This window comes from Pseudonaja textilis, chromosome Z, assembly GCF_049901715.1.
Source record: "Pseudonaja textilis isolate UNSWEBS1 chromosome Z, rPseTex1.2, whole genome shotgun sequence".
Taxonomy (NCBI): Eukaryota; Metazoa; Chordata; class Lepidosauria; order Squamata; family Elapidae; genus Pseudonaja; species Pseudonaja textilis.
The window spans coordinates 61,816,117-61,839,304 of NC_142008.1; the positions used below are offsets into that span (position 1 = coordinate 61,816,117).

Consider the following 23,188-nt stretch of genomic DNA (forward strand, 5'->3'; position numbering starts at 1 on the left):
AAATGACTTTTTCTGTTTTAATCGCAATAATACACATGAGAAGAACTGCTTTAAACTCAATGTAAATTGTTCTAAACTTGACTGTAAAAAATATTATTGTTGTAATAAAGTTGTCAAAGTCTGGAATGCTCTACCTAATTCAGTTGTCTCAGCTACAAATCTTCACAGTTTCAGTCACAAATTGACTTACATGGGCCTTACTTCATACTTAAGTGGTCAGAAGAGTACATAAGTGTTCTAACATGCTTTTCATCCCTGTCATTGTATTTTAATTCTCTTATTCTTGTTCTCATTTTTGTTTGACAAATTCCAATAAATAAATAAAATAAATATTACAATGACTAAAATCCTGAACAGTTTTTTGCATATTTTCGAAATGACATTTGGTAACTGAATGAAAAGAAACATAGAAAATTGAAAGCAGAAAAAGACCTAGTAGTTCATTGAATCTGCTCTTTGTGGGTTTTTTGTTATTTCCTTTTAAATTAATTAGTATTTAATTATTATTATTATTTAAATTTTGCCAGATGATGGATATGTGTTATTGAAAATCCTAAACATGTTTAAATCAGTTACTGAAGATTGGTCAACTACCTTTGCTGGAAGTTGGTCTCAGCTTCCATTACTTTTTCTGGCAAGTAATTCTTCTTAACAATGCTTTTGAAATTTTCTCCTGTCAGTTTCAGCCCCATGTTCTTGATTTTTGCTTATTATTGAAAATACTGACTTCTTAAATCTTATATACACCCTTAATATATTTGGAGGTTTCAGTCATGTCCCCCCTTTTGTTCTCAGGACAGACATATTCAGTTCCTCCAATCTCTCCTGATACGTTTTGCAGCAACAGCGGCAACAATAAAAACAGTTTGATATTCCAAAATGTCACAGTATTTTGTGTTGTGAACATATGGTCCTTCCCAGAACTTTCTAAAAACAATGATATAAAATCAAATACTATAATTAGAACTTTAAAAATTTAAAAGCTTGTGAATATATGGATCTCAGAATTTATAAATATCTGAACCAAGTTATTTGTACTACTGTGATTAATAGAAGTTTAATTGTTCTTATACTGTTTTTATTAAAATTACAGTGACCATATAGTGTTGGAAAAATTGAAGAACATCTGAAAAAGGGATAAATCTGAAAGAGATATATAAGGAAAAAACAGGTTTATTTTTATTTAGAACTTTGCTTTAGAAAAGGCGATTCTAGAGCAAAACCAAGAAAAACTTAATAAAAACACCCATTCTATTAAAATATCTATAATCAGCAATGTGAATTTATTTTTAAAACATTATTAATTTTTGTATTTTTCACATGAATGTGAAAAGCTATGCATTATGAGGTACAATTTGTATGGTAAAAGTTAACTCGCAAAAATAAAAGACAAAAGTGAGTTTTTGAAAAATTAATCTAAAGAAAATAAAGGATGATTCTTTATAAATTGGGGGATATGTTCACTGTAATTAAAACAATGCCTATAGAATGATATCTTTTTGAAATATATTTTTAAAAAAGAGAAACATGTTCTCACATTTTTGCAATGTTTTCATAGCAGTGTACATTTCTAAGTGTCAATTAAAGTCATTTGTTACAAGTAAATCTATAACTTGTTTCCTAGATCCTTATTTTTTTGTTATTATTACAATTATAATACAATATTTATTTAATTATATTACTTTACATATATACATAGCTTTATATACATTTATCTTTATTTCCATTTTCCCTTGCTGTTTTGCTAGACATCTTTACTTCCTTTTTACACAACCATTTGTACCATATATTCCAAATTGTAAAAAACTTCTCCTCTTCCTTATTTTTTAGTAACATGGTTAGTCTAACCATTTCTGGACATTGGTGGATTTTATTAGTTATTGCCAGGTCCGTGGGTGTCATTGTTGATTTTCAGTTTTGGGCAAAGACTATCCTTGCTGCTGTAATGATATGTGATATGAGATGCTGATGTTTTTTGCTCTATGTCGGTTCTGTCATTCCAAGTAGAAAGGTCTCTGGGTTGAATTTGATCTTTAGTTTTGTCATCTCTTCTAACCATGACTGTATCTTAAACCAATACTTTGGGGCTTTAGGACATGTCCACCATTTCCTCTTCCATTTTAAATTTCAATAAATAATTGTACGTTTTGGTAATCATCTTTTTTTTACTTCCCTGTAAAATTTTGTCTAATTCCTGATCTGTATTATGAAATCCAAATTGTTCCTTGTCTTTTTTGTGTTTTGTTTGAATTTGAATGTACAGCCACCACCCAATTTCAATTCCTTGTGTTTTTAATTGTATCTGTGTTTTTAAGTCGCCTTCATCTGTTATTAATTCTTTATATTTAATTGTTTTGTTCAAATCCATAACATTGGGATATACTAGTGCCTCCATTGGAGATAGTCAGAGAGGTATTTTCACATAATGATTTCTTTTAATTCTTTCCCATATATATATAACAAAGCGTCCCTTATCCAATGTCTTTGAAAGTAGCTATGGGTTTTATTTTTTCCATCCCAGAGAAACATGTGCCAGCCAATCTGTAAATTGAAGCCTTCTATTGTCAATATTCTTTTGTCCTCCAGGTTAATCCAATCTTTGATCCAGGTACTCGCTTGAGCTTGATAGTATAACTCAAAGCCTGGGAGCACCAGTCCTCCCTTGCTTCTACTATCTTGCATTAATTTGTATTTTACTCTAGCTTTTTTCTTTTGCCGAATAAATTTACTAATTCTTTTGTTCAAGTCTTTGAAGAATTTTTTCCCTAGTTTGACTGGCACAGTTTGAAAGAAACAATTTTGGTAGTACATTTGCTTGTAATGGTGAGTATCCTTCCCATCCAAGAAAGTTGTAAATTTACCCATCTATCTAGATCTTTCTGTATCTGGTCTATCAACTTGTCATAGTTATCAGCCTTTATTGTAGAGCATTTCGCTGTAAGCCAAATTCCTAAATATTTTACTTTTTTCATTGTCTGAATCCCTAATTCTTTTGTCAGTTCCTCATTTTGCTTTTTAGTACAATTTTTAGTTATTATCTTAGTCTTTTCTCTATTGATTTTGAATCCTACTACTTTACCCAATGCCTCTATCTCTTGTATTAAATTTTTGCTTGATTCTTTTGAGTCCTCCATTATGAAGACCATGTCATCAGCAAACGCTTGCAGTTTGTATGTTACCTGTTTAATAGTCAACCCTTGGATATTTCAATATATTCTTTTTTTTTTTGAAACTTTCAATAAACATATTAAATTAGAATGACATCTTTCTGGTCTTCCACAGCACATGAAATATATTAGTTGTGGCTAGGGGTAGGATTCAGCCAGCATGGACCGGTTCAGGTGAACTGGTAGTTCTGGTGATCAGCTGGCCCCACCCATCTACCCAGGGGCAGGATTCTACTGGTTCAGCCCAGTTCTATAGAACCTGTAGCTGTGAAGAGCAGCTGACACTGAACTGGTTTGGTGTTTGGCCCACCCGCCTGCCCGGGCTCTAGGCTGTCCTTTATTCCCTGCTTTTCTCTCTTCAGCTGCTTTACGTGGCACAGCTGAGGTTGAAAAAGCAGGAAACAAGAGGATTTTCAAATGCTGCGCACCTTCGTGCAGCGCTTTCTTGCAAACACTGCACTGCACACTCGATTGTCCCCAGTTCAGAGAACCGGCAAATCGCTACACTAGCTGGCCCCTCCCCTCCCCACCCACTCACTCCTTACCTGGCAGGCGAGCCATCTAACTTGCCTGGTTTTGTAAGTTGCTATTTTTCCTTCTTTTTCCCAGCCATCAGTTGTTCTGCTCTGCCAGGAGATTTAGATTAGCTAAAAAGCAGGAAATGCTTGGACCTTTTGCTTTCTAGCTAATTTAAAAGCAGATCCGAACCTTCCTTAGGACTGAAGCTTTTCAGTGCAGACTCAGGTAGCTGATTGCAGATAGATCAATCTCTAAGTGAATCTGTGATTCTGTGAGCAACTCAATGTGCCTGCCTGCTTTGTCTGCTTTTGGGTAAAAGTTGCTCTTTCTTTATAAAAAAATCAATATTTACATAGATGGTGTATTGTGAGTTATTTTGTGAGTTCTCCTTCTAGGAAATATTATGAGTTTGCTTGCAAGCAAATTTTATGTGACAGACTCAGATAGCTGATTTCAGATAGGTAGATCTCTAAGTTAATCTGTGATTCTGTAAGCAACTCAATCTGCCTGCTTTGCCTGCTTTTGGGTAAAAGTTTCTCTTTTTTTAATAAAAAATTCAATATTTACATACATGATGTATTGTGAGTTAATTCTGTGAGTTTGCTTGAGTTGTGAGCAACTCAATCTGCCTGCCTTCTTTGCCTGATTTTGGGTAAAAGTTGCTCTTTTTTATATAAAAAAATCAATATTTACATAAATATTTATAATATTTACATACAAGCCATGCCCACCCAGTCACATGACTATCAAGCCATGCCAGTCAGCAAGCCACACCCACCCAGTCACATGACCACCAAGCCACACCCACAAATTAGGCCACACCCACAGAACCGGTTGTTAAGAAATTTGAATCCCACCCCTGCACTTGCCCCTATGCTAGTCTGTCCTATATTTCCTTTGTTTGAAGCCCAGCTGATAGGCATGGCAGAGCAGATTGCCACACCTCAGCTGTTTTACTTACTGGAGCTGCAGTAGAAGGTAAGTTTTAGAGCTGTTTTCAAATGTACTGCACACACGCAAAACACGTTCACCAAACCTGTTGTTACACCACCACTGGTTGTGGCTCCTAAGATGTGAAGTTTTCTTTTGCCTGGCAGTGAAATATAGTATAGTCACTTTTAAACTTTTCTGTATATAAGAGTAATAAACGAACAGAGCTACATGAGGACAAAGTAGTTTGTGGAGGAACTATTTTAATTTTTTAGTCAAAACTACAATATGAATTCTTTCTATTATAGTGCTATCCCTTCTCTACAACTTCCTGCCCACATCTCATTTGATGAGACTGAATAGTGTCTTAGTTTCCCTACATAATCAGTATCATATAGCAGCACAGTAGACATAACAGTGCATTTCAGATACGCATCTCAGTACTAGTAGCTCTTAGATTTGTATTTCTTTTGTAGTCATATCTTCATGCTCAGTCTCCAGGCTGTGTATAGATAAATGATTAGGATTAAGTTTCCAAGCCATCATATAAGCCTGAATTTGCAAAATAATGAATTCTTGTTGCTATTACCAGTGATGACTAAAGACATAATTACTAGAATTTAATGTTAAGAAAAGAAAAAAAACCAGATTTTTGTCAAGTCAAATTTTGATAGCAATATATTTTGAATTATTGTCCAAACAATTAGATTGCAGAAATATTTAATCTAGGTTTGGAGGGAAATCATAAAGTTAGTTTTGTAGTATTTGTGATATTTTTATTTTTTTGTTTCCAAATAAAGGACCATTATAATAGCCTTTATTCATTTCTTAAATTTATATGCAACTCATCTAACTGTTAAATAAGTCTGGGTGGCTTATAACAAAATAAAAGCATAAAATAAAACAGCAATTACATTAAAACATTAAAATTGTTCAACATTAAGAATTAAAACCTTAAAATCAACCAAGAACTAGATAAAAGGGGATTGAATGAATAAACATGGTGGAGATAAGATATTGTACTAATCTAACTATCTCCAAAATGGAACACCTCTATCGGAGCCTAGGCAAAAAAATAAAAATAGTCCTGAATGTATTTATTCTCAATGTAGACCTTATGAAGTATGAAAAAAATAATGGTAGATCAGCTGCAACTTCATATCTAAAAACAGTTTTATATACCTATCTTTCAAAGACACACTACATCCCTTAAAACAGGGGTTGCCAACCTTTTGGACCTCAGGGACCACCAAACTCATAATTTTAAATCCCAGGGACCACTAACCGGTTATGTGGGCATGGCCTAATTTGTGGGTGTGGTTTGGTGGTCATGTGACTGGCTGGGCATGGCTTGTATGTAAATATTATAAATATTTATATTAATACTGAATGTTTTATATTAAAAAGAGCAACTTTTACCCAAAATCAGGCAAAGCAGGCAGGCAGATTGAGTTGCTCACAGAATCACAGATTCATTCAGAAATCTTTCTTTCTGGCATTGGCTTGCTCAGTCTGTCACACAAAATTTGCTTTCAAGCAAACTCATACAATTAACTCACAACACACCATGTATGTAAATATTGAATTTTTTATATAAAAAAAGCAACTTTTATCCAAAATCAGCCAAAGCAGGCAGATTGAGTTGCTCACAGAATCATTGAGTGATCTATCTATCTGCCATCGGCTAGCTCAGTCTCAAATTTGTTTGCCGTGAGTCTGCACTGAATTTGCTTGCAAGCAAACCTTCAGTCCTAAGGGAGCTTCGGCTCTGCTTAGCTAGAAAGCAAGAAATCCAACCATTTCCTGCTTCCTAGCTAATCTAAACCACTGGGCACAGCAGAACAGATGATGGTCAGAAAAAGGAAAAATAGCAACTTAGCAGACAAGTTTTCTGGGTAAGGAGTGAGTGGGCAGGGAGGGTTCCTGCAGGCCATGTGGGCTGAGCAGCCTTATGTTTTTGTGCAGCCTGGATTAATTGCTTTGGGCGGTGCTCTGGGGTGATATTTCTCTGCGGCCCACCAAAATTTTCTCACGGGCCACCAGTGGGCTGCGGCCCAACGGTTTGCAACTGCTGCCTTAAAATTACCTTCATTCCTTGTTTACTTATTTTTAGGACTAAATCTCACCTCATTTAGTCCTAAAAAAGAGTAAACAAGGAATGAAGGAAATTCATTCTTTTGGGGAAAGCATTCTTTTGGGAAAAAGTGAAGACTACTATCAAGAATGTTACTGAGATCTTAACTCTTCCTGCTAATAGCATAAACTTGCCTTGTATAAGAAAATACTAGTCAACTAAGGGTCAGTACTGTAATATGTCATATTTTTCCAATAAATCTTGTACCGATTTCACATCATTTGAGACATTTTCCTTGTTATTGTCATTGAATGCTAAACCTTGCATAACTTTTAAGCATCCTTTCTCAGCTGTGCCCACCCAGTCATTTTTCATTATGACCCATAGACATAATTGAAAGAACTTAGTTTTATTGTACACAACTTGTCTAAACTGGACTTCATTTCTTCATGGCTCCCCAGTAACCCTTGGTTATACAAAACAGTTCACCAAGAAATTTAGTATATATTCTTCTGCTGTCTCACTAGAACTTCAAAACTGGGAAGACTGTGAAAAAAATTTCCTTGCACAAGAATCCTGGGCTGCATTTAACTTAAGACAAAATAACTGGACAGACTCTCATGAGAATGGAACAGAATCCAGGAATTGTTCTTAGTCAGAAAAAAAGCCCTTCTTTAGCAGGACAGTACCATAGCAATGTAAACAACAGTTTTCTGTTCTTCATGACATCCAAAACCAGCTCTCTCAGGCAACTTTTTCATTTTGCCTAATAGGATCTCTTCTGACAAAGACCTCTGAGTGTCCTACTCCAATACATAAATGTTTTTCTATTTAAGCCTGCATGCCATATGAAATTGAAAACTGGAAGTGAAATAGCTAAAGTAGCATCTTCCTTTTGGCCCAAGATTGAGGGAGAAACATGTGCGCCTGAATATTTATATAGCACAAATTTTTTTTTTCTCCCTAAATTGCAAAGCAATGTTTATAAAATAAAAATTTGCTCTATATTAGCATTTCTTACTTGGGTTTAAAGCACCTTACTGTTTCAGTGCTTATATTAATAGCAAATATCTATGCCTTGTCATAATGACCCAGCCAGCTATGAACTCATTTGAAAACCCATACCATGTGATGCTTTCCTTATAAAGATCTGGGTATATATATATTTGTAAATGACCTACTCTTTTTTAAAAAGAAAAGAGGCCAGGAAGGATTTCAACAGACAGAAAAAACAAAACAAAACACAGTCCAAACTTGATTTCTGCCAGGACTGCTTTCAAAAAGCCTCTATTAAAATTCTCTGGCTTGTTAGTAGAAGGAACAAGTGTTTCCTTTTTTGGTAAAAATGAATGAACTGACATTTAGGTTGATGATAGTTTTACATCAGCACATCCCATTGAGCTTACAAATAGAAATCTATTGACTCAGACACTGAACTAAAATTGCATCCAGGTTTAAAAATTAGCATATGAGAATCCATTAAACATTTGGAGCTTTGCTTTGAATAAAAGCACATATTGTTTATAACCCAAGTCATAATTAAGCCCCTGCAGAATGGTTCTGTGTTTGTTTTAAAATTATACCTTCAGAACTTCCTGCTTCCATCAAGAGCCAAATATTCTTATATCCAGGCCATTTAGCAACAGGCGGTTCTCTACTTATGATCACAATTGAACCAAAAATTTCTGTTGCTAAGTGAGACATTTGTTAAGTAAATGTTGCCCCATTTTATAACCTTTCTTGCCACATTTGTTAAATGAATGACTTCAGTTGTTAATTTAGTAACATGATTGTTAAGAGAATCTGGCTTCCCCATTGATTTTGCTTATCAGTAGATCATAAAAGATGATCATATGATCCATGGACACTACAATCATCATAAATATGAGACAGGTCCTAAGCGTCTGAATATTGATACTCTACTCCAAAAAGTAGATGAGGTCACATAGATATTTCTGTCAATGTATAAAGAACTACTTCTTCTTCCTAACATATTCCAGTAGGTGCAGGATCCACTGTTCGGATCGTTGAATGCCACTTTGCATGGTCAGCTGTGTCTCCAGGGTGCAAGCCCACAGCTTGCATATCTTCTTTGGTGGCGTTTTACCATCTCTTTTTGGGTGCCTGCAAGGTCACCAACCATTGACTTCTAGTTGGTAGGCAGTCTTAACAATGTGGAAGGTGCTGCTCTCTGCACATGTCCTTACCAGTGGAGTCGGCCTTCTCTCATCTTCTCTATAATTGGTGCCTCACCAGAATATTGTTGAATGATATAATTTGTGATGTGGTCAAGAAGAGAGATGCCCAATATCCAAAGGAGCATTCACATTTCCATGGTATGGAGATGGCATTTGTCTGTCACATAACACACCAGCAAGTTCTTGCTAACACATCCAAGCTGCATTCACCCTTGTTCACACCTAACCATTGATGTCACCATTGCCTTAGAGATGGGATCCCAGATACCAAAAAATGTCCACCTTCTTTAGGTTTTCTCCATTGATTTGAAGCATTCCAGGTGTGGTAACAGTCTCTAAGTACTCAGTTTTCTTGATGTTAAGGCAGAGTCCAGTTGAGGTGATCATTGCATGTTTGAACTTGCTGCTGTAGTTCACCTCTGATGGTGGAACCAAGTATAACATCATCTGCATAGAGCATAGTCCAGGTCATGCATGATAGTGTGCATGACCAATATAAACAGAAGTGGTGACAGTGCAGAGTTGGTGCACCCCAACCATCACTGGGAATCTGTTGGAGAAGCCAGCTAGGAATTGCACCTGAGTGCTGGTGTTCTTATATAGCATTTTGACACAATTAATGAGTGGTTCAGGTACTTGGTGATCCCAGAGGGCTTATCAGGTTAGTTGATGTGGAACACAATCAAATGTGTTCAGGTCTAGGAATGCTATGTGTAGTGTATCATGGTTTCGACCAATGCCCTAATAAAATCAGGAGCCTCAAACCATTGTGCAAGAAAAATGTTGTCTCTTCTCATGATGTTTCTCTATGAGTTGATGAGCTGCAAAGATGGCATCTGTTGTTCCCTATCCTTTAACAAAGCTGCGCTGGTTGATGGTGAGTTGGGCGATGCTGTGAATATGTTAATCAAGGATTATCTCAAAGATCTTCATAGTGTGAGAGAGAAGATGAATTGGGTGATAGTTGGCACAGTGATCTGGGTCACCCATGTTGTTGAAGATGGGAACTCTTACCCTTGTTGACCAATCAGTTGGTACATGGCCAGTGTTCATTACAGCATTGAAGAACTCAGTCAGCCAAGGCATCCCTGTGTACACTTCCTTTAGTTGCAGAAGTCCACAGGCAGATTGTCATGTCCAGGGGCCTTCAAGTTCTTCATTCTTCCCACAACATTGTTGACTTTAGTTATGAGTGGAATGGGTCCATGAGTTGATATGCTTCTGGAATTAGTGGATATGGGAATTCAATGTTGGAGATCTCACTGAAATGATGCTGCCATCCTTGCAGGTTCTCCTGTTTGTCTTGGAGTCCTTGTCCTATCCTTGTCCTATCCTTGTCTTTCATGTACATGTAATGCTCAATGTCCTATGCAGCCTTCTTCTGTTCTTTGGCCACTTGGTAAATGTCTTTCTCCCCTTCCCTCATCTCCAGGAGGTCATATAAGTCTTGGTAGTGTTTTGTCCTGGCTTCAGCAACCACTCTCTTGGTTGCTCTTTTGGTGGTTACATAGTTCTGTAAATTCTCTTTGGTCTTATCTGCCTGCCATTTCTTGAAAGTTTGCTTCTTTTCCTGCACTTGTTCAGTCCACAGCCACACTTGTTTGTCAGTTTAACGGTGACCAGATTTTTGACCATGGAATGCCAAGCAGCCTTTGAAAAGCTCAAGCAGCTGTTTGTGGCCGGACCCATACTTTAAACACCCTGACATGAATTTGTGGTCCAGGCTGCTGCAAGTGATGTGGCTGTGGGAGCCATACTGTTGCAGGCAAATGGCTTACAACCATGCACTTACACCTCCAGGAAATTAACTGAGACTGAGAGGAGGTAGGCAATTTGGGAGAAGGAAGTTTTTGCTGTGGGATGGGCACTGTTAATTTGGAGACATTTTCTAGAAGGGGCAAAGCAGACTTTTGAGGTGTGGAGTGATCACAAAAATCTGGAGATCCTGAAAACTTAATAGAGTTTGTCACCTAAGCAAGTTCACTGAGTTTAATTAACTGGTTTAATTTTGCACTGCGCTACTTTCCTGGGGGAAAGAACTTTATGGCTGATACTTCCAGACTGTCCCAATACAACAGCATTAGGCCTGAAGTGAACTGACCAGTCATCCCTTCTAAGCAACTGGCTGCCCCTGTGGTTACCAGGGCCCAGAAAAAAATGGAGCCTGAGCTTCCCAATAACTTATGTGAAGAGATGAAAGGGGCACTAAAGAATGATAGGCTTTATCCCACGTGAAGGATTGTACCATGCGAGATGAGCACTAAGTTATACATGCTCACCAGTTTGAGGGGGACTGTTCTGCAATGGGCCCATGATTCGAAAGCCCTCAGCCATTTTAGTTTTGTGAAAAGCTTACACCTGATCAAGCAATGGTTTTGGTGATCTTCATTGGAAAATGGAATTGATGCTTATGTAGCCAACTGCCTCATCTGTCCAGTGGCTAAACGGACCCTGGGAAAGCTTGCCAGATTCCTCCAGAGTGTTGCCAATCCTAGGGCCCCATGAAGAGAAATATCCATACATTTTATAGTAGAATTGCCTGAGAGTAGGGTAAACACAGTCATTTGGGTGGTTACAGATTTATCCTCCAAACAGGTACATTTTGTCCCATGTCCTAAGATACCTTCAGTTTAAGAGCTCACTGTTTATTCAACATGTGTATAGGTTACACGGAGTCCCTGATCACATTATCTTGACAGGAGGGCACAGTTCATCTTCAAATGTTGATGGGAATTCCTATGGCTGCTAGGTCCACCCAGGGGCTAAGCTCCACTCACCACCCTCAAACTAATGCAGCTTGTGAATGGACCAACTCGGTTCTGGAACAGTACCTTAGGTGCTACATAAATTGGGCTGAGTTGCTGTCCTTTGCAGTCGTCAATACATAGTAGTACTGGCTTCACTCCATTCAAAGTTGCTTCTGGACAGGATTTCAGTCCCATACCAGAACTGCCTCTGGAGAAGCCTCTAACCCCTACTTAGTGGAGTTGATTGAACAATTGCAATGCACTTTGCCAGTCACACATAAAGTACTGGACAAGGCACATCAGGCCCATAAGAAGCAGGCTGATAAAAAGAGAGCCAAACCAAAAGATTTCCAAATGGGGGATAAAGTGTATCTATCCACTAAGTACTTAAAACTACCCCGAAATAAAAGAAATAAAAGAAACTTTGAAGTCAAAGAAATCTTTGATTCTAGGAAATGGAAACTGCAATATTTGGTTGCTTGGAAACAGTTACCTCCTTCACAATTTGAATAGGTGGATGCTTAAAACGTTCAGGCTCCCAAGTTCCTTCAAGTGTTTCATAGTGAAGGGAGACCCCATCCCCAGATAGAGGAAAAAAAACATGAGACAGCAAATAACTCAAACACAATACAAATAAATTAAATCACAATCGTTTAAATCATTTCAAACTAAAACACAAGAGAAGAAAAAGCCCTATCTGGCTCATTGCCAGATCTTACAGCTTCAGGCTAGATCAAGTTGAAACACAGAGGAAGCAAGCCAGCTGGTGCTCATTAAACCAATCACCAAAACAAAACAGAAGATAGTCTGATTTCTTAGCTCTGCTTTCTTTCAGGAACAGAGATTAACCTTTTCCTTTCCCAACAAAATTAAATAGGGAAAATTATCCCATTAATATACACAGGATTAAATGTCACCAAACACAGAATTAAAACGTCACCAAAACCCAGTTTTAGACCAAAACTCAGAAAGGTTATATAAGGTTATATAAACTCAAGTTTGAATGTCAATCTTCATAGCTAGCTGAATGTCACTCATCTTGGTTTCTTGTCATTAAAAGCTTTTTTCCACAGCTATGCTTCGTTATTCAATTATTTCTTCAAAGCACGAATCATTGCATTCTGACTGGAAGAATCCCAACAGGGGGAGTATTTCCTCACAACAATTTGAAATATCCCACTAAACTAATAAATTCTGTTGTACTATATGTATTAGTTTGTGTTTTGCTTTTCCTTCTTTTATAGGGCTAATGCCCCTGCTGCAAAATATCAGCCAAATTTCCGGCATGGGTTTCTTCAGCATGTTTGCTATTGGCTGCCATGGTAATGGGGAGGGGGGCCTTGGGTATTGAGGTGGGGAAGCTGATATCCAATGAGAACTGAAAGGGACATTTGCACTCATGGACTATGGTGCTGCTGAGTGGAGTTGCTTACACTTTGCCAAGACCAGTCATCCTAAGACTCCAGACATCATACTGGACATTGATTGAACTCTCAGTGCAGGACTCTGTTAGGAAGGATTTGGGGTGACTTTCAGTCTGTAACTTTCGTGCATTTTGAATCAGATCTCATCTTGCTTTTGCTGCTATCATTTCAAACACTAATAAAAGTACCTCTTCTCTAAATCAATGGAGTTGAAGGTCCTCTTTCTTCAGTTTTGAATGTAGGCCTGACATTTTCCCTCTGATCTGTGCACATATATAGTATTATAATACTAAGAAAGGTAAGTCAGGTAATCAATATATAATAGATCAGCAAGCCATGTCTAATTTGAGCAATTTATTTGTTTTAATAAGTAATAAATTCAACAAATGAATTTTACAAGAAGAATAGAATTTAAGTATCCTATGTTTTAAAATGGTATTAAACAAGGTGAAGGTGTAATTATATTCTGAAAGAGCTGAAATATTGTGTATTAGCCTCAAATTTAGTAAGCAGAACAAGGATTTTAAGTTGTATGATTACTTCTTTAAAATACTCCACAATTCAAGAAAGGGGCGGAGCCTAAAATAAGAAAGATGGCCCAACATGAACAAAATATGAATCTCAAATCATGATGTTGGAACTATCCATGGTTTTAGAAATACAATTCAAAGACCCAATTATGTATGGGATTTTTTTTTATGTAGACAAAAGTGACAGAATGATGCTGAATATTTTTTTTTCTTACAACCATTTTGCGCTCTGGATATGTTTCCTGGCAGTAGTAGGGTGCTTGATAAATCTATTTATCCAGAGTAAATCTCACGTAGTAGCTTCTTCTTAGATAAGTGAGTAGATACATAGCCTCTGTGCTGCTAAATTAATTTTGATCTCACCAATTTCTTTTCTGCTATATACTCATTCACTAAAATGTTTTTAAAGAGCTTTTCCTTCTGTTTCTTTCAGGATGAGATGGGTATTGCTTGTGAAGTGCTGGAACAGGACTCAGACTTCCTTAAGTGCAGTGTGGGCTTTCCCTTCATGAAATCTAAATCCAAGGTATTGCTTGATGCTTTCGTACAACAGTGAGTTTCCCTGCATAGCAAAGAAATGTGTGGAGTTGAGGCCTTGGTGCTCTTTGAATTTGCTTGTTTTCTTGCAGGTGTTTCATTACCCAAACTAGGTAACATCATCAGTGCTAGAAATCTGTGGATCATAGATGACAGATAGTCCTCACTAACTGACTGCACTTGAGACAGACAACTAAGCAACACATTAAATGAAAATTCATGTTACTATGCCAGTCTATGATATCAGTTCTGGTTGCAGTGGTTCACAATGGGTGGTTAAATGTTCCATCACTTGTCTGTGGCTTACAACTTCCTGCTGGCTTCTTCATTTATTTTGCTTGTTGGAAGCTGGCTGAGAAGGTCTCAAATGGCAATTACATAACCATGGGGTGCTGCAACCATACTAAATGTGTGCCAGTTGCCAAGCACTGAAATGATGATCACATGACTGCAAGGATACTTTGACTGCTGAAACTTATAGGACCAGTCACAAGTCTTATTTTTCAGCACTGGACTAGCTCTTTGTTTTTTTCCTAGAAGGAGTTGCTAATTTTTCCTCACTAGGTAAACTTTAGAAAAAGGACAGTGATAACTATTCATAATCACAGAATCCTAAAGGAAGTTGACTAGGAATTCAAATAGGAATCTTTTTTAGCTGCCAGAAAATGCTTCTGTGAACCTACTTTGGCAAAGCTGTCAAAGATGGCTGTCTACCATTGGTGTCCCTAGTTGTTCAGCCAGGTTTTGTATTTTTGCTTGCTATTCAAAGGATTTAAAGGTCAGATGAATACAGCACAAAGCCAATAACAATAAAATGTCTTTTCTTTTCAACTTTTTTTAAAAAATAAATTTTATTAAGTTTCAAAAATTTAAAAACATAAAATAAAACTTTATACATTGTTATCAACATCAAGACATCTTTTGCATCTCCTCACATTTTTCAGTATATGTATTTACTTATTCCATTACATCTTACTCTTACTATAAATCAATATCTTTTATCCTTACATCTCAATCTTCTCCATTGTATATTTACATATTTACATATTCCCTCATTCTTTTCCTAATTGCCATTTTATTTTCTTTTTATTTCTAAACCACTCATACCAGGCATCCCAGGCCCTATAATAAATTGAATCTTCTCTATCTTTTATTTTCATCATTAGCATGTCTATCTCTATGCAATCTATTATTTATTTTATAACCATGCCTTCCAGTGAAACCCGTTTTTCCTTCCAGAGTTGTGCATACAAAATCCTTGCAGCTGTTAATATATGTAACATAATATATCTATCTGTTTTATTGCATTTTTGTGTTATTATACCTAATAAAAAAGTTTCCAGATTAAATTCAGTTTTCTGATTTGTGATTTCTTCTATCCATTGTCTAGTTGTATTCCAATATTTTTTCACTTCCTGGTATGTCCACCAGGTATGAAAATAAGTGCCTTTTTCTTTTCCACATTTCCAACAATTTGGGTCTGAGTTAAACATTTTTGCCAATCTAGCGGGGGAAGGTGCCATCTGTAGAACATTTTGTATTGATTTTCCTTGTATGCTGTGGATGCAATTAGTTTGTAATTTGATCCCCACATTCTCTCCCAATTTTCCAGGTCTATATTGTGGCCAACATTTTTCGCCCATACCACCATTGTCTCTTTGACCACCTCCTCTTCCATTTTAAAATCTAGTAGAAAGTTATATATTCTTGAAATCATTTTCTTTTCCATTTCTTGTAGAATTTTATCTAATTGATGCTTTTCCAAATTGCAGAAACCAAATTGTTCTTTGTCCTTCTGATATCTCGCCTGAATTTGCATGTATGGCCATCAATCTATCTTTATATTTTGTTGCTGTAATTCTTGTCTTGTTTTTAATCTTCCTTGTGTGTCTAATAGGTCTTTGTAATGCCTCTTTTTTCCCATATCCATTGCATTTGGGTAGATTTGTGCTTCCCTAGTTGACAACTAGTTCGGTATTTTAGTATAATGATTCTTTTTAATCTTGTTCCATGTCCGAATTAGTGAATCTCTAATCATGTGTCTCTGAAAATATGCATGCTGTTTATATTTCCCATCCCATAGGAAACTATGCCACCCTCTCTGCAAGCCGTGACCCTCTATCAACAATACTCTTCTATTTTCCAGGTTGATCCAATCTTTAATCCATACCATAGCCGCAGCCTGATAATACATTTCCCAGTCAGGGAGTCCAAAGCGATTTCTTTCTCTTTTGTACTGTAACATTTTCATTTTTATCCTAGCCTTTTTCCCATCCCAAACAAATTTACTTATTATTCAGTCTAATTCTCCAAAAAAGGTTTTATCCAATCTTATTGGTACAGTTTGAAAAAGATATAGCATTTTTGGTAGGGTAGATATTGTAATTGCCGCAATTTTCCCCAGTAGTGATAGCTGTAATTTCCCCCACATTTCCAATTCTTTTTTGATTTGTATTATTAATTTGTCATAATTATCTTTTTTGATTGAAGGGCATCTTGCTGTTAACCAAATGCCTAAATATTTTACCTTTTTCACACTTTGCATTCCCAATTTTCCTTCTAATTCTTTTCTTTTTTTTGCTTATCTTTTAAATTTTTAGTCAATAATTTTGTTTTTTTTTATTAATCTTAAGACCTTGCCAAATTCCTCTATTTCCTTTATTAATTTTACTCCCGTATCCTCTGGATCTTCCCCCAAAAATACTATATCATCGGCAAATGCCCGTGCCTTATAATGCTCCTTTTTAATTAAAGCCCCTTTGATTTCTACATTTTTCCTAACATTTTCCAATAAGTTTTCTAAGGTAAGAATAAAGAGAAGGGGTGACAGTGGTCATCCCTGCCTTACTCCCTTGTTAATCTTGAATTTTTCCATTCTGTCACTGTTCATTATTACACTGGCCATCTGTGTCGTATAAATTGTCGAAATCAATTTAATAAATTTAATAAATTGCCAAATTGTATGCTTATTAATTGTTGTATTATGAACTGCCAATTAACATTGTCAAATGCCTTTGCGCATTGAGGAAGACCATTGCCAATTGTTTTCCTGGGTTTGCTTCATAATATTCTATTATGTTCAATACCATTCTGGTATTATTTTTAATTTGTCTATTCTGTAAGAATCTGTTTTGGTCGCTATGAATGATCTGATTAAGGGTTTTTTCATTCTTTCTGCCGTTATGGACATAAATATTTCATAATCAACATTTAAAAGGGATATGGGCCTATAATTTTGAATTAATTGATGGTCCAAATCTTCTTTTGGGATCAATGTTATGTACGTCTCCCCCCATGACTTAGGTAAGTTTGCTGTCATCAGTACCTCATTATAGAGTTCTAATAATTGCATTTCTGATTTTTCTTGGAGCGTTTTATACAGTTCCCTTGGGAGACCATCCGGTCCTGGTGTCTTATTGTTTTTCTGTTCCAGGATTGCCTCTTGCAGTTCTCTTAATGTTATTTCCCTGTTTGTCTCTTCTTTATCCTCTTCCGGGATCACAGGTACTCCTTTTCCTTCTAAGTAATGTTGGATATTTCCCTCTGGTACGTCTTCCCTACTATATAATTCCACAAAAAAACTTTTAACAATATGTTTTTTCTTTTCACTTTGATGTTGTAGCGTACCATCAGCGTCTTTCAATTGTTGGATTGGTCTTTTTCCTTTTTCTTTCTTAAGTCTATAGGCTAGCTACCTTGCCAGCTTATTCGCGTGTTCAAAATAATTCTGTTTTATCTTTTTCATGTCCTGTAACCATTCATCTTGTGCTAACATATTCAATTTATGTCTAATCATTATCCTCTCTGTATTTGCTGTCTTATTATGTGGTGTTTTTTCTAGTGTTTTTTCTAACTCCTTAAGAGTATCTAGTAGTTTAGATTGTTCTCCTTTTTTCCCTCATATCTACATGTATTATGTGAAATTGCTAGGCCCCTGATATATGCTTTAGTAATGTCCCATAGGTTTGGAATTGATGTTTGTTGTTTTTTGTTTTCCTTCAGAAAGAACTCCAATCCTTTTTCCATCATCTTAACACATTCTTTTTTTCCCCAGGATCTCCTTGTTTAGCATCCATCTTCTGTTGTTTTTCAATCCTTTCCAAATTATTTTAATGGGATTATGGCCCGCCCATGTGTTAGATTCAATTTCTATTTCTTTTATATTACGTTCCATTTCCCCATTTGTCTATAACATATCCAATCTTGACCATGATGTGTGTGGTGCTGAATAGTAAGTTTACTGTTTTTTGTCTGGATTTCTTTCTCTCCATATATCTTTTAATCTTAATTCTTCCGCCACTTGATAGAATACTTTTGGTAATGTTTTCCTTTTTTCCCCTGGATATTCATTATTGTAATCTTTTCCTAAATTTGCTATTGCATTGAATTCACCTAGCAGGCATATATTCTCATATTCCTGTTCTACTAATTTTCTGGATAGTTTGGTATAATTTTTTTCTTGTTTCTCGTTCAGTGCACATATCACTGTCAATAACATTTTCTTATAATTTATATAAACTAACATCAAAATCCTACCCTCCTCATCTGCATATACCTGTTTTGCTTGTAAATGTTTCCTAATATATATTGCTATCCCCCTCTTTTTTTGTTGGGCTAGAGATACGTATAAATCTCCTAACTTTGATGCTTCTAACAGTCTACTTTGATTTTTCTGGATATGTGTTTCTTGAAGGCATATAATATCTAAGTTCAATTTCTGTAGTTAGTTATTGTTTTTTTCCTCTTAATTTGTGAATTTAAACCGTTGATGTTAATGGAAATCAATTTAATTTCTTCCGCCATCTTACTCTGTAGTTGTTTCTTGTTGAAGTTTATTTGCTCTTGTTTGGTGTCTCATTCTTACACCTTCTCTTTCCACTTCTTCCTGCTCTCTTTCCTCTTGTTCTGTTTCTCTTTCCTCACTCGATCTTCTTCTTGGCTCCTACTTTCCACTTCCTCTTTGCTGTTCTGGTCTTCTCCTGATACCACATACAGTTCAAAGAATTCCCTCACTTTTTCTATACTGTCTATTTTAAATTTTTTATCTTGCCATGATATTAACATTCCCTCTGGGATGAGCCATTTGAACATTTCTTATTCAGTTGGGTGGCCAAGAATCTGTATTTCTTTCTATGTTCCCTTATTCTTCTTGGAATTTGTTTCAACGTTACAATTTCCGTTCCCTTGAATATCAGCGGTTCGTCTCTTGTCACTTTGTATATCTCATCTCTCAGTTGTTTCTTTGAGAATTGTATATGAACCTCTCTTGGAAGTCTAAAACATCTTGTATAGTTGGAATATATTCTATATACCTCATCGATTTCCCTTCGAACCTCTTGGCCCTCTTTTTGTAACACTTCTGCTATGAGATCTGCCATTACTTTGGGTAAGTCCTCCCCCCTTTCTTCTGTTACATTCTGAAATCTGAGGAAGAAATCAGCTTTTTCCGTCTCCAAATATGCAATTGCCTCTTCTAATTTCCTGTTCTCTCCCATTAATTTCTGTTCTATTGATTCTACTTTCTTATCTTGTTTGTTTGACCTTTGCCTCCACTGCTTTCATTTTATGTTCCATCTTTACTACTGTTTGTTGGATTGTACTTATCTTCTCATCTAGTTTCCATATTTTACCTTTCATTTCCCGCATTTCAGTTTTAAAGTCTGCGTGGTTTCTCACCATCATTTCTTGTATTGTTGTTAATGCTATTTGAATTGTTTGCATATTTGATACCTGACTTGCCTTCTCAGGATTCAGCATGCCCTCTGTAGAACATTGTCCTGCTGGTGATGTTATCATTGATGTTGCGTTGGATGTTTTTTTCTTCCCAATCTTAGTGGTAGTTGTTGTGGTGGACATCTTAGTCTTCCCAAATCTACCTATTTTCTTGAGAAAGTCTTTCAATATTATCATCTGTTGTATCAACTCCCTTCTGCATTTTCTATGTTTATCTCTTCCCTTTTATCTTATTCTAATCCCTTCAGTTTATCACTACAAGGTCTAATATACTTAATAATGTCTATCCTTAATTTTATGCACACTATATATATAATATATATATAAATATATAATATATATATATATATATATTATATATATATATATAATATATATATATATATATATATATATATATATATATATATATATATATATATATATATATATGTATGTATGTATGTTTGTATTTATACAACAATGTACAACTAAATATCATTATTGTTTATAATCTATGATAGTCTGTAACCCTCTTAATTTTCTGATCTTATTTAATTCTTTTAATAAGTTAATTAAGTATAATTCTAAATATAGTAAACATTATATAGTAAACATATATAATTCAATAAATATAGATAAATATGTGTTTGATTGTTTTCTTTTCTTATATACTATATCTTATAACTTTCTTATAGTTCAATTAAGTCTATGAATCAATATATAGCCATTAATTAGTTATACATCAATTAATTAATTAGTTTTTAGCCACGGTATCAAATTGTGGAAAGATATAAAGGATATATAGGGTATAGCAATTATAAAGAATGTAACAATCTATGAAATAGGATACATAAATTAATTCTTCTTGCAAGCAATCAGCCATATATATATATATATATATATATATATATATATATATATATATATATATATATGGTATTCAGCTTTGTTGGGTATTTTCCCATGTCATTATAGTTGTGTTTTTAAAGTTGTAGCAACGTTTCCACAGAATTTCATCTGCCATCATCAGGCTTCTGTATTGTGTTCATCTGTGAGTCAGAATTTCACAGCCGTTTCAGTTTTAAATTTGGTGCTAGCCTACTCCTGTGCCAGAATGATTTTTTCTTCATCCTGATTGGTTGGGAGTCTTGATCTGTGTTTATTGGTCTTGGAATTTGCTGTGTTCTGCTTGATTGGTGTTTCTAATATCTTCTGTCTGTTTTGTAGCTTTTTTTGTCTTGATTGGCTAGCAACATTGTGTTCCTGTATTGGAGGCTTTTAGTGCAGCTTGGCTCCAAGTCAATGGATGGCTATCATTTATTAGGAAGTTAGGTTTCATCTGGGTGCCTGGTTGGGGTGTGTCTGAGCTGGAAGTATCAGGGGGGATCTGTTTTTGCCCAGGTGTTTGCCTGCCTTGTGGTGTGGAGATTTTTTGTTTGTGAGTGCAGGCTTCCAAATGATTGACAGTCTGGTGGAATCATCTGTTCTATTCATGCTTTCAGGTCTTTTTTCAATCTCTATGGCTTCTCTGATAATTCTGTGGCTGGGGTTTTCTATAGTAGCTAGGGTTTTGGTGCCATTGAAGTCGATGCTATGACCTGTTGCTTTCATGTGTTGGACTAGTAAGGAAGTGTGTTCCAGCTTTTTTGCTGCATTTTTGTGTTCATCCAGACGGGTACTTATTATTGACAGACCAATAGAAGAATAAGTACCCACTCACTGGTCCACTAATTTAGTCACTATGTTGAAAAACAAAATAAGATTAGTTTGGCGTGATCTGTTTTTAACCAACCCACACTGACTTCAAGTTATTACGTTAATTGTTTCTAGAGGTTGGCAGATCTGTTTTTTTAAAATGATCTTTTCCAGGATCTTCCTCAGTATTGATGTTAGGCTGATCACTCTGTAGTTTCCTGGGTCTGTTTCCCCGCTCCCTCCCTTTTTTGGAAGTTGGGAACCACATCAGTTCTTTTCCAGTCTGGTAGTTCTCTGGTGCTCCAGGATTTTTGAAAGATATGGTGCAGTGGTTCTGAGATGACCTCTGGCAGCTCCTTTAGAACGCTGGAATGTAATCCATCATGTCACAGTGATTTGTATTCATCAAGATCTCTTAACTATTTTTTAAAACTTATTTTAACTTTTATTTCTAGTCAGTCTTTTACAATTATTTGTTTGGTAGGTTGGGCTATAGTTTCTTTTGCGTGAAGACCGATGCAAAGAATGAGTTAAGCAGCTCTGCTTTCTCTCTGTTTTCTGTTACTTCCTTGCCATCTCTCTCTTTAATGGACCAACTGTTTCCTTGATTTTTTTCTTGTTATTTATATGTTGGAAGAAACTTTTTTTTATTATACATCAGTGCAAAACCTATGAGACACTATGAAAACTTACACATTTGGAATCATAATAGCTTATACAGCAAAGAAAAACCAAGAGAAATGGAGACAACATAATAGATTACAGGAGGAAATAAAAATTTAGAAACACAATTGCAAATTAAACCACAGAATGATCAAATTAAAGGGGAATTAAAGGGGATTCTAACAAGACATAAACTAAATATCTTAGATCAAGAAGAAATTGTAAGGAACTTAAAATCTGTAAAGCAAAACTTTTTTGAACAGGCGAATAAACCAGGGAGGTGATTGTCCTATAAATTAAAGAAAGAGAGAGAGAGAAAAGGATAGTATATCAGCTCCAGGATGAAAATGGGAAGTTAGAACATATGATGGAAGAGAAAAAGAAGATTACTTATAAATATTTTGAAGGCCTTTATAAATTTGAAAAAGTAGTGAAGGAGAAAAATAGGAGATTACTTGAAAGGGGAAGGTATTTTGCCAATAACAGAGGAAATGAGAGAAATGTTAAGTAAGAAAATAACACTGACAGAACTGAAACAAGCAGTGAAAAAACAGAATAATAAAACTCCAGGTCCAGATGGGCTTCCGGGGGAAATATATAAAATGATGGGTGAACTGATAGAACCAACAATGCACAACGATGTATTGATGGAAGCAAAATTACCGGACTCATGGAGGGAGGCATATATCTCTTTAATCCTAAAAGAGGGTATAGATAACAAACAAATTCAATATTATAGGCCAATATCATTATTAAATGCCAGTTATAAAATATTTATAACAATAGTAGCAGAAAGATTGAAAAAGTTATTAAATGAATCTATACAACAAGACCAAAATGCATTCCTCCAAACAAGACAAATCAGAAACAATACAAGAATAGTAATAAATATATTGGAATACTACGAGGCCCATCCAGAAAAACAAGCAGCACTTGTTTTACTGGATGCACAAAAGGCTTTGACAATCTTAATTGGCAGTTCATGATAC

The 23,188-nt window shown here is 35.7% G+C and overlaps 1 protein-coding gene across 1 annotated transcript in view; it reads left to right on the plus strand.

The window, feature by feature from the left end:
• The window catches only part of ITGA9 (integrin subunit alpha 9), a 496,160-nt gene that overhangs the window by 284,718 nt on the left and 188,254 nt on the right, over positions 1 to 23,188 (plus strand). The window contains 1 exon segment of the mRNA XM_087917165.1: positions 14,023 to 14,115. Coding sequence (XP_087773291.1) covers positions 14,023 to 14,115 — 93 coding nt within the window.